The sequence below is a fragment of the Meleagris gallopavo genome, chromosome 7 (assembly GCF_000146605.3).
Source record: "Meleagris gallopavo isolate NT-WF06-2002-E0010 breed Aviagen turkey brand Nicholas breeding stock chromosome 7, Turkey_5.1, whole genome shotgun sequence".
Taxonomy (NCBI): Eukaryota; Metazoa; Chordata; class Aves; order Galliformes; family Phasianidae; genus Meleagris; species Meleagris gallopavo.
In genome coordinates, this window is record NC_015017.2 from 10,748,286 (window position 1) to 10,760,732 (window position 12,447).

The 12,447-nt window shown below is 36.7% G+C and overlaps 1 protein-coding gene across 2 annotated transcripts in view; it reads left to right on the forward strand.

Annotated features, from left to right (window-relative positions):
- LOC100549268 (aldehyde oxidase 2-like) overlaps positions 1-12,447 on the forward strand; it is a 44,166-nt gene that overhangs the window by 20,298 nt on the left and 11,421 nt on the right. Inside the window, exons 16-26 of one of the 2 annotated variants that reach the window (XM_031554061.1) lie at positions 44-136; positions 1,540-1,709; positions 2,177-2,291; positions 2,829-2,948; positions 3,512-3,608; positions 4,703-4,827; positions 5,161-5,294; positions 6,023-6,110; positions 9,165-9,251; positions 9,793-9,984; positions 11,208-11,435. In XM_031554061.1, the coding sequence (XP_031409921.1) occupies positions 44-136; positions 1,540-1,709; positions 2,177-2,291; positions 2,829-2,948; positions 3,512-3,608; positions 4,703-4,827; positions 5,161-5,294; positions 6,023-6,110; positions 9,165-9,251; positions 9,793-9,984; positions 11,208-11,435 (1,449 nt within the window). 2 annotated transcript variants of the gene reach the window in all.

The window sequence follows — 12,447 nt, forward strand, 5'->3', positions numbered from 1 at the left end:
TAATAAGGATCTGACAATACTACTCTCCTCATCTTCCTTTCAGTATCCCTTCAGGTATGCTGAACTCTCGCAGGATAAGATGAGTGCTTTGGGAATGCTACAAAGTGGTGTTCCCCAGGGTGTCCAAGTCTATCAGGTGAGGTTTGTTTGCAGCTGGGACTGCCACAGACTGTATCTGTGTGCCCTTCTCAGTTCTTATTTCTAAGTCTCTGTTAATTGTACTATGAAGCTGCTGGAACTGGAAGCTGATCCTGTGGGAAACTTTTTGTGTTACAGATTTTGTAGTCTATCAGGGCACAGATGTAATCCTTGTTCTCAAGGTGTTGTGCAGCATCAGAATATTCTGACAGCTGGAACAGGAGCAAAGCTTTCAGCTGTGTGTGAGCTCAGCAGAGAATTTACATTGTTTAGTGGATTTCAGTAAAAATAAATGGAATCACCTGCTACAGTATCTCTCTGATTGTTCAAACCTAAGAAGTTTATTTGCAAAACTACAATATCAGGGGAAGAGGCAGCTAGGGAATAAAAACTTTGTTCAGCAGAAACTATAAATTTAATTGGAAAAAAAAATCAAGAATTTTCACCCATATCTTTGTTTTGTTGCAGAACTGTGAAATTTTAAAAATCAAGCTTTGGCTGCTTTGTGTCAGTTTGCTGGAAAAGGCCTTAACTTCAGACATGTTCTTTTGTTTTTCTTATTTTCAGACACTGACTTTTTTAAGGAGAAGAATCCTTTTCTGAGTAAAAGCAAACAAAACACAAATGTTGGAAGTTTTTCACTGTCCCTGACCATAGTAATGTAATTTATCAGAAATTCAACAACAGAGAGCACTAAAGATGTACTTCCATTAGGTGTGTCTGAAGTGTGGTCAACTCCAGGCTCTTTACAGTGTTAGAAGGATTTGATGGGGATTTAATTAGCAGAAACATGAATTAAACCATTTTTCTTGGTCCAAGTCTATAAGAAGATGAGCAAGAAGGATTTAGAATAATCTCTGATTTTATATATGTATGTATGTGTGTGTATATATGTATTTATATCCCTAATTTCAGATGTGTTTTCTCCAAAGTAAACAACAGTTTTCTCCAAAATAAAAAACATGAAACATGATCTGAAGTCTGCAAGTGTGGCTTGCAAAGGATGCTGTCAGAAAGAGAATGGACCCAACAAACAGGCTTGCTAAAGTCCAGAAAGTTTTGGATCTTTTCTGCCATGGATCCTCAGTATGAAGAAGTCTTGTGCCTTCTTTATGATTTGGTTTTTTGCTTGTTTAATTGTTGCAGTCTTTAGGCAGAAGACTGATGTTTACTGGAGATGTGATTGGTGTCTAGTGCAGTATATTTCTCCAGCCTCAATCCGGGCATCATGGTGGCAATGGAGCACAAATTAACCCTTTATAATACTTCCCAAGAATATTTTCATAAAATCTAAATCGTGTCCGTGTGGATTTTACCATCAGAAAATGATCTCAGATAAAATGTGTGACTAAGGCTTTATATAATTACTGTTCTGACTTGAAGACACATTCCTGTTTGCAGGATGTTGACCGAGGACAGTCTCCACAAGACCCCGTGGGACGTCCCATCATGCACCAGTCTGGTATTAAGCACACCACTGGTGAAGCGGTTTACATTGATGACATTCGTCCAGTGGATGGAGAACTTTCATTGGCTGTGGTTACTAGCATTAAAGCCCATGCAAAGATTAAGTAAGAAGGAAAGTATACCCGTATAAGTATGTTAAGCACATTCTCTCTTCCCATTATCTGATTTGTCCATATAATGAGGTATGCAATTGCACATAAGTAAGAATGTTCCTACTATGTGCTTCAAGTATTGTCAGATAAGGACAGAAGAGTTCACATTAACGCATTCATCCCTTTTAGTACAGAAAATGTAGGAAGTAAAGTTGTTCTTAGATTTTGAATGTACTGTACCTAGAATTTAAAGACGTGTTTTTGTACTGCATGCACAGCTGCTCATGCTTTTGTTTTGTTTTTTTTCTTCAATATGTAAATCAACACTTCCAGTTCCTTCTCTGTCTAAAGATATTCTCGTGTGTAACAATATGAGACCTATGGAATAGGTTTCTGTCCTGAAGTTCATGGAATTAGTTCAAACTAAAAATATTTGTACTATGTACTGTACTCATTTATGTGCATGCTCTACTTTCTAGATCAATTGACATTTCAGAAGCCCTTCAGGTGCCAGGGGTAATTAATGTGGTAACAGCAAAAGATGTTCCAGGGAAAAATGGAAATGATGAAGAGGAAGCATTTGCAAAAGACAAGGTATTTCTTACTCTTAGAGGAGTACCTGGACGTTTTGCTTTGGTCATATGAAAAATAAAAATAAGAGGAGTTTCTCATACACTGAAACATACAGAATCTGCACAGCCAATGTGACTATATAGAATGTTCAAGGTCCCAAGCTGTCTCCATCACAAATGATACTGCAAGCTCCCATTTGCAGTGGGACAGGTGTAATTCTTAGTGTGTTATCCCTCTCCTTTTATCTGAATTTCCTTCCTTTCTGAGAAGGAAAGCAGTCTGCCCCATATCGGGTTTTACTTGATAGAATATCTAGCCACTTCAGGATGACCATAGGGAAAATGTCCATGATCACTGATAGCAGCAGAGATGTTGTGGAAGATGAAGGATGCCAATAGTATTTCTCATCTAATGAAGCTAAGTCTGCAGTGGAATAGCATTATGAGAGGAACAGAACCTAAATAATGGCACTGGTGCATAACCTCTTTCCACAGAACAGTCATACAGAGGTGTAACTGTTCCTGTGTTTTTTCACTGGATAATGTTGGTGTGTTACAGGTCATTTGTGTTGGACAGATAATCTGTGCCGTGGTTGCAGAGACACTGACACAGGCAAAGTGTGGAGCTAAAAAGGTGAAGATAGTGTATGAAGATCTGCAGCCAGTCCTCGCCATTAAGGTAACAATGCATCTCCTCTTCCTTGTCTGACAGAATGCTTAAGTCACCTTGTTCACTGTTCACCTCCTTGTGCAGGTCTTTGTCAAGCTTTGGACTTTTTCAAAATAGTTTTTAAAATATTCAGGAAGTGCTAAGGGAAAATTTCCTTGCTTCTGGGAGCCGAATTCCTGGCAGGAGTAGGCCAGTATAGAATTAAATTAGAGAGCTTTCTTTGCAGAAATTCTGGAATCACACATCCTACACCCATGTTCTGAAAATCTTCAAGTCTGGCTCATCTTCAGTAGAAAGGAATCTGACTTTGAAATATTTTCAATGATTGTGAGTGCCATTAACAGTTATTAAGTATTTCTAATCTAGGGGAAGGACAGAATGGTATGTACTGTGAAAAATAAAAACAGAAGCTCTCTACTCGTGGAATGGGAACAGTTGTCCTGCTCTTTCTAATACTGAGCTGCAACCATCTGTCAATCTGGATAAAGGATCGTATTGATAATTGAAGATTTTACCATATAAAAATAATCTGAGTGAATTATAATTAACGTGTTCTTTTTTTCTTGCTGCAGGATGCAATAAAACATAATTCATACATTACTGAAGAAAGAAAACTAGAAAAAGGGGACATTGAGAAAGGATTTAAGTCTGCTGATAAAATCATAGAAGGTAGTTTGTGCTTGCAGTGCATCAGGAGAGGGAGGGGAGTTGTGCTGTTGAGAATCTGTCACCAGCTGGTGCTTGAACTCAGGTTTTTGCTATGCTCTTAAGAGAATTTAACAAGAACAACACTGTTGTTGATTTTTTCCCCTTCACTGATAATCAAGATGAAATGAAGATTAACTAATCCCTGTTAGTGATTTTTCCCTCTGCTTTACCATTCCTTTGACTAGCAAGAGTATTCTTATGTCTTACTGATTTTGCTTTAATTTAAGCACTACTACACTGTTCTTATTTCTGTGAGCATACAACACTGACTGTTCTCTACCTCTTTGCAACAGTCTTCCACAGACTTCAAGATGTTTTTCTGCACTTTTTATGGCTGAGCCTCCTCAGTTCTGTCAATCTCTCCATACAAGTTCATGACCTCTGTGATTTTTTTTTTTCTGCTCTCCTGTGGACTTTTCCCAGCTGTTCCCTATCACTTCATGTCATCGTCTCGAAGAATCAGTTCTGATTCCTACTGCTGCTGCATAAACATATGTTTTAAGAATAACTAATCAGACCTAAGGATGGCATAAAGTAAAGGTCACAACACAAATCTGGAAGAATTAGCTTTTATGTTGTGATGTACTGACAGATTTCTCTCCCTGAAAGGAAAATTGTGCAAAAAGAATGTGTTGGGCATAAATAGGTAGGAAAAGTAAAATAGGATAAGGGCATATACTGATGGAGAGAGAATAAAAAAGAAAGGAAAAGAGAACTTTTTCTCTCACAGAGTGATTTAGAAGAGAGTATGTTAGAATCCTATTATAATGGACCAGATGTAACCTCCTAAGGAAGAAAAAGCATCAGATATTAAATAGAATCTGATCTTATTACAGAGAAATAAATAAATACAGCTATCTAGGTTTTCTTCTAAATAAACATATATTTCCAGAAGTGTAAACATGAGATATAAAGAAATGAGAAATAACTGTGATGATATTTTCTTTCTGTAACAGTACTCTTTTTTCTGACATATATATTTATGCAAATATAAATTCCCTCCCAGTTCTTTTGAAACCCTGCTTAAATTTTTCCTTTAATTATACACATACCAGGTGAATTGCACATGGGAGGACAGGAACATTTCTACCTGGAAACAAATAGTGTGGTTGTTATTCCAAGAATGGAAGATAAAGAAATGGATGTGTATGTATCAACTCAGCATGCAACAGAGGTACAGGTAAAATAAAAGTATGTTTCTTACCTGTTTCTTACCTTCCTAAATGATTTTAAAACCTGAACTATAAGACCTTTCCTTTCATTCTCCTGTGCTTCTCTTGAAACTCCTTTATGCTGCTCCCAATTCAGATTAATTGAATATCTTTTTTAATAAAAATAAGAGGCTAATGATGAAGCTGAACAAAGACAAAAATGAGCAGATTGATATGGGGATGGGTAATGTGTATGTAAGCTTGTTAGCTTCTAATACATAGTTAGCCATGGAAAAAAGGTAGTTTTAATGTATTTTGATATGTGATAATTCTCAGTAAAATCACGGATTTCACTTTTGCAGAAATTAGTGGCTTCAGCTTTAAACCTTCAGTCCAACAAGGTTATGTGTCACACAAAACGTGTTGGTGGAGCATTTGGTGGGAAGATAACTAAGCCTTCATTCTTTGCTGTAATTGCAGCAGTGGCAGCCAACAAGTAAGTTGATCTAACTAAATAAAACGAATGATTTAACTAAATCAAATTAGAAATTATGAGACTGAAACAGAAAGAAGCTTTGAACCTGAACCCTGTTTGGGGTGTTGGCTTAAGACATGCTCTTGCTTATCTTTCCATATCAGTAAATCTTGGATAGAAGGTTGAAAATTATCTTGAATTCTGTCAATAGAATTCACTAACTATCCATCTGACAGTGGAAAAAAAGCCTTCATGCAGTTTTTCCTAGGGCTCATCTCCACAAATCCCAACAAACCAGGCCTTTCTCAGGTATAGTGGATTGAATTTCCATTCTACGTATTTAGTGAAAGTGTTTTTATCCTGAAATCCTTGTTAGGATTTATTAGATATGCTCACCTCAGCTCTTTGTGCCACAGGTTTTCACTACTCAAGTGTCCTTGCCATGTCATGTGTGCACTTCTTGCACCGCCCAGTTTAAAACACTAAAGGAAAGTCATAAAACACTAAAGAAAAGTCATTGGAAAGCTCTGTTCCTCTACCTTGTCTCTGTAGCAGAAAATCTACATTTTATCTGCTGAATTAGCATTAATAGTATCAGCAGACATGGTCAATAAAATGATGGTCAATAAGAAACTAAAACATAGAATGGATTGTTTTGCAGCTGCCACTGGGAGTTTGGCCATATAAATACAATGTCTTTCAATCTTCTTAGATAAACTGTAATTAAAGATGACTTATGTTTACTTTAGGACCGGGCGCCCAGTCCGCTTTGCCCTTGAAAGAGACATGGACATGTTAATCACTGGTGGACGTCATCCTTTCTTTGGAAAATATAAAGTGAGTGACAGGAGAGATTATTTTTCTCAGTTAATTTCAGCTGGGATAAATTAGCATCTTTTTATTGACTGGCAAGAGGCAGCAAGAAACAAACTCCACCTCTTCTGAAATACTGACCTAGCACCAGTCTTGCCTCAGTCCTAAAAAAAATCCTGACTAATACTATGAATAAAAACAACAGCTATCCTCGTAATCCTACAGTCCAAACAATATCCAGTAATAAGCAAAACTATCCATCCCTTTTCTTTCAAAACACTGCTAACATCAGCCCTACCACATCCTCATTTGAAAAGTACTTAGATCAGAATTGAATAAAAGCCACTTCTGAGAAATGAAGCCAGCTCTTCAGCTCAATGGAAAGTTCAACTAGTAGGAAAACTCTTCCTTTTGACTCTTTTTAAATCCTTAACATTAAGCATAACTGAGTAAATGAAGCCATCTAGGCAACTGCTGTTAGCAAGTGCAAAACCCCTCTTTTAGTTATTGGTGTATGATTTGAGGACACTAAAACCCTCCAGGACAGGGCTTATGAATCAGTATGGTTTGGATAAAGAAGGTCCAAGGAGTTTCTTTCCTACTGATTCTTAGATGAGGGGGGTGTATTTTTTATTTTCTTTATTTCTGAGAGAGACGAGGTGTTATTTTTCATTTGCTGAAGATATTGCTTTCAAAGATGGTATTGGTTATGTTTAGACTTGGTTTAGAACTGGCTTGGGAAAAGAAAAGAGGAAGGTTTCATATTTTTGTTAGATCTTGTATTAACCGTGGAAGAAGAATGGAACTGAGACTGACAGATGTCAATAGCATACATATTTCATACTCTTCTAGGTATCTGTTATCTAATTATAATAGAAACTAGGATTAAAAAAAACACGTGTTGAGGGGTAGGATTTGGGGAAAAGGGGTTAAGCACTTGGTTTCCTGACATAACTTTGATGCATGGACTTTCTAATGCATGTACTTCAGGAAGCAAGATGAGGGCTAGTCCTGATGAGGAAATAGGTGCTGTAGCAAAAATTGGTCATCTTTCTTCTTGACTTATAATTAGCTTTGCTGAAGGTAAAAAGTGCCTCAGTATTTCTAAGACCAGAATTTGGATAAGGATTTTAATAAAATTTGTGATTTCTTGTATTTCCATGAAAGCCTTGAAGTACTATGATAGCTCTCTTAGAAAAGCAGCATTTTATGTTTTATTTAACTTTAGTTACCTTTTAATGAGAATTGCCATTATAGGGTTAGACTTGTATTAGGGAATACATGTATACCCTTTGGGAAGTAAAAGCCAGAGAACTATGGCTTCTTCTGAATCTTATGTGGGTATTTAAGCTATGATGAGTACTGGGTCATGCCTTATATTTGGTGTGCATTTCAAACTTTTGATTATCAAGTCACCCATCAGTAATCATGCCATGTAAGACTTTCATGAACCTAGAATAATTATCAATATTGGATGGGATGTGTGCTTTAGATGTAATTTTGAAGCAAACGTTCTTTGCTTAGGAGTTAAGGCTATTTTTACAATTGTAACAGTTGGGATTCACAAAGAAATTGATGAGAGGAATGTTACTTACAAAATAGGCCCCAAGTTTTGTTGAGGTGATGTTGAAAGGGTTCGTGGTTCATTTCCGCAGGGATCATTCCTAACCAGGGATCTCTGAGATTATGGTTACTGCTAGAGGGGCTGAAATAGATGTAGAGAGCTTATTTTCTATGAGTCTCAAAGTTAGTGCTAGTAGCAAAAGCTTGTGTTTACTTCAGTTTCAGATATTGGTTACCTCTAAGTGTCCCATGTAGGGTGTTAGAACCAGGGCTAAACCATAAGGAAAAGAGATAACCGAGAGTTCATTTTTCTGCTGCTGAATCTTGAATGGCGCTCAGTACTTAGGTATAGCCTTAGAGCAGAAGAAACCACTGATTAATCATATTGACTCTGGTGCACTTATTCAGTAACTAACTATCTTGAAGCTAAAACAAATATTGTGATTTATGACCAATATTATGTTTTTTGATAAAAAAGGAAGAATAATTATACTTCTCACTGAATTTTCAAGAGCTTCCACAGACACAGAGTTCATATTTTATTTTGATGTAGTTATAACTTCCCTGTTCTTTCCTAAAATTGGGATAGTGGGAACAAGTTAGAAGGAGTAGGAATGTTGACCTTGATCTCTCAAATCCTAAATCTAACATTAGCCCTACCTTTTGTTTTACCTAATTGCAAGAACTGCCCAAACTGCATGAAACTACAGGAATTGCTTAACTATGTTGAGCAAACAGGACTTGCTGCATTGGTCCCATCTCTTATCTTACCCTTGCAGCTAAGCAGAATTTAACCAGCAACAACATTCATTTTCCTATTCTTAATCCTGGTGGAGCTGCTTCACTTCCATCAGTTAAGAATTTGATCTGTAGTTATTTTAAAGTTTTCTGTAATTTTTCCCATTTAAATATTACAAGATAAACTAAATATAGACCCCCTTTTTTTTAGAGAAGAAACCAAAACTAAAATTAAATTTAATGTATGTTTCTGAACATCTGATACGCCAGATATATGCACTATTTGCTCACTTTATTTTATTGTTTAGGCAATGAAATCATCAGAATGGAAGATGATTACAAAAGAAATTCTTCAGGAAATAGAATAAGCAGAATCATAATTAGTATTTTTTTTTAGTGATCTCGTCATCTTCGTTCTAGTGTCTCTTCAAATGGAAAATAGGGGTGAACAGTTTTTTCAGATTCTGCATGAGTAAGAGGATGGTCAGTGGCTAGGTGGGAGAATAGTTTTCTAGGAAACTAAGGCATTCTGATAATTTATAGCTTTTATGTGCTATTTTGCTCTTGGTTTGACTATTTAGATCCAAGTATGTACCATCTGATAAACAGAAATCCACAAAGGCTTTTTTTTTTTTTCCAATTCAGTGGAAAGAAATCCCATTGCGTTCTGTATTCTGAACCTCAAGCTGTATTTGTTAAGTGGTTAGCTTATTTCTAAAGAGAAGTTCGAAATACATCAGAGGAAAGACCAGTAATGTATTGGTTGCAATATTACAGGTCGGATTCATGAAGAATGGTAGAATAATGGCCGCGGATTTTCAATGCTATATAAATGGTGGCTGTACAAAAGATGAATCTGAGTTGGTAAGTCCTCCTTCACTGATACTACACGCACAGGCTAAACTGGTCACAAAAAGAAAATAACAGCTCTTTGTTCCAATTTATTTCTCTTAAGAATATGCCTGTTCTTGCTAAGTGCAACTCTTGCCTGCGTAAAGTAGAAGTGCAGTCATTAAGGCAGTGCAGTAGTTCTTAGCAGGTGATATTAGACATTGAAAATTTAGATTTCAGAAAATTTGGGACATAAAAAAAATCAGATCTGTTGAATGAGGACAGAGATGCAAGAAGTTTTATTTGGTACCCAATTATCATAAAATTATTCACTGATTTTCCCCAAATTGAAAATCTGCTTTTTTCCCCCCAGTAATGTTTTTCATGCTATTCTAATTCCTATGACCTAAATAGAGTTTATATACATCAATGTAAAAACAGCAGAGAACAGTACACCTAAGTATAGTACTGCTCCACCTTAAAGCAATTGCATCTCATTGATCTCTTGAGAGTCTTTCACCATTTTCTTTAAAGGAAATTGAACCATTTAAATCTGTATAATTTCTTATTACAGGTGATTGAGTATATTGTGCTGAAAGTGGACAATGCATATAATATCCCTAATCTCCGAGTCAGGGGCCATGCCTGCAAGACTAATTTGCCTTCTAATACTGCCTTTCGAGGATTTGGGTTTCCTCAGGCAGGTCTGTTTGTGGAGACCTGTATTGTGGCTGTGGCAACCAAGACTGGACTACCACATGAGAAGGTAAAACAACTAAGACTGCCAAATAAAATATGTAATAAAAAGAATTCTAGAATCTTGACTTTTGGAAGCTCCTCATTCTTAAGTCAGTTCTTATAGGACCAGATCTACCAACTTTACCTGGGTTGAATGGTACATTATCCAAGACCTATTCTTCCATGGAACAATACTTGATGTAGCAGAGGTGACAGTGGACAAAACTGGCCCAGGATGATTGCTGTTGATGATTGCTGTTAGTATGTCCTACTTCAATCAAAATAGCATAATCTCTTTCATTCTGTGACCAGTTTCTTACCAATTTGTGTACATTCAGCTGTCACCTGAAGCTCAGTTTGTCAGAACTTCATTCTATCATCTATCACCAGTCTAGTTAGCTGGATCCTGTCAGCTAAGTCACTGGGCTGTGATGCCACTTCTCTCTTCTCCCCCCTGAAGAGGCAGTTTCCCAACATTTTTCTCCAGTCTGTGATAGGCCTTTCCTTATACATTGCTCAGCCTGATGCAACCTTTTCCTTTTTTGCATGTACTTGTGTAACAAAACTGTGGTTCATAAATAACTTTCCTTCCGTAGGATGCAAACCATCATGTCTTTTCCTTATTTCTTTGAATCTCTTTTCTGTCCCATTTGCTTTATGTCCTTTTTCACATACCAGGAGAGGATTCAGGCATAGCTTTAAAGACCACTTTTTTAACCTTAGCTTCTGCTCTCACTTATCCATCTGCTTATCTCCCAGCCCACACTTGTTCCACACTTTTGATTTCCTCATGTCAACTTAAAGCAGCGCTAGACAAGGCATAATGGTTTTCTTATGTGCCATGAATTTTCTCTCCCCACTTTTAAAAGTCTTCCTGAGATTTACTGGGTGTCCACTGTAATCTTGTTCACCACCATTGACGTTTTCACTTACTCTGTGTTGTTCTGCCATTTTTGTCTAGTCTTATTTACAATCTGAATTTACCAGCTGTCTTTGCCTTGAGTAGTCTTGTCATGTGAACAATCCATTGGCACTACTGAAGTTCACTGACATTTTACTTGATTGAACAGAACAGAACACTTAGGTAGTGATTTTCTTACAGAAACTGATATAATATTACATTCAAGATAGTTAAATATTAATTATATTACTATATCGCTATAGGGCATGCCATTATGTAATGTGTAACATGTCATTACATTATAAAACCACATTTATTTTCAGCACTTTATAGATTCGTTTGCTATTTAGGTTAGGGAAATAAACATGTACAAAGGAGTTAACCGAACAGCCTTCGAAGAAGAATTTGATGCAGAGAATCTGTGGAAATGTTGGAAAGAATGTTTGGTTAAGTCTGACTACCACAGCCGGAACGCAAAGGTGGAAGAGTTTAACAAGAAGAATTACTGGAAAAAGAAAGGGATTGCCATCATTCCCATGAAATTTTCTGTTGGATTTAATGCAACCTATTTTCATCAGGTAACTCTCTCAAAATGGTGCTTTTGTTGTCTCAGATCTCTATATTTCTCCACAGAGAAGTGTAGTCTGGACAGGCAGGCATGAGAGAGGAAGGGAAAATTATTCTTACTTGCTAGGGTGACACAAAGTATCATCTGCTGAGGTATACTCACTTTCAGAAAGAATATCACTGTACCCAACTGACCACTTCAGAAATGTTAGCTCCATATGAGACTGTCACCTCACAGAATCCGAGTCTCAGATTCCCAGCTTGCTATACTTACCCAGCAAAAAGTTAAATAATTCACTGTCAAAATGTGGAACTTCAGATTGGTTCCTAGTGAGGGAAATGCTCACTCCTCCAGTTCAGATAGCCCCAGCTATGTGATAAGTTAGCTTGCTGTTGGAATTTCTTATGGCTCAAGATGGGAAAATTTTACACATTTGTATTTTTCTGGTGGTGATAGTGGTGTGTTATTTTTTTATTTTTTTTTGTGTGTGTGTGTGTGCGTGGTTTTGTTTTGTTTTTGGCATGTTTGTTTGTTTGTTTTTAATTCATACCCTGAACCCCTCTCAAGTAGGTTCCAGGTTAAATGAACAAATACTGTGATTTGTTTATGGAGGTGCAGTGCATGAAAAAGTAAATGCGTGTTGTTCATATCTGTGTTGTTTGCTGCATCTCATGATTGTTTCTGGACAAATTTGTAGATTAAGTGTTTAAAGAGAGATTCGTGTATTTCTTTCAATAACATTCTCATGGTAAGCACTGAACCTAGAGATCACAGTTCATTTAATACAAAGATCAGTAAAAGGCATAAAGAACAATTACAGTTCATCAAACCATTCAAAGTAAAGGTCAGGCGTTGTGCTGATTGAAGGTCTAGATTTAAATCATAGAGAATAGGTTTATTGTTTGCTGTGGTCTGACTGACATTAGCAAAATGTTACCTGATTGCAAATGTCACAAGTTGATACCAAAGAGATCACGTGACCATTGTTTCTCAATATAAAACTAATAATGTGAAAAAAAAAA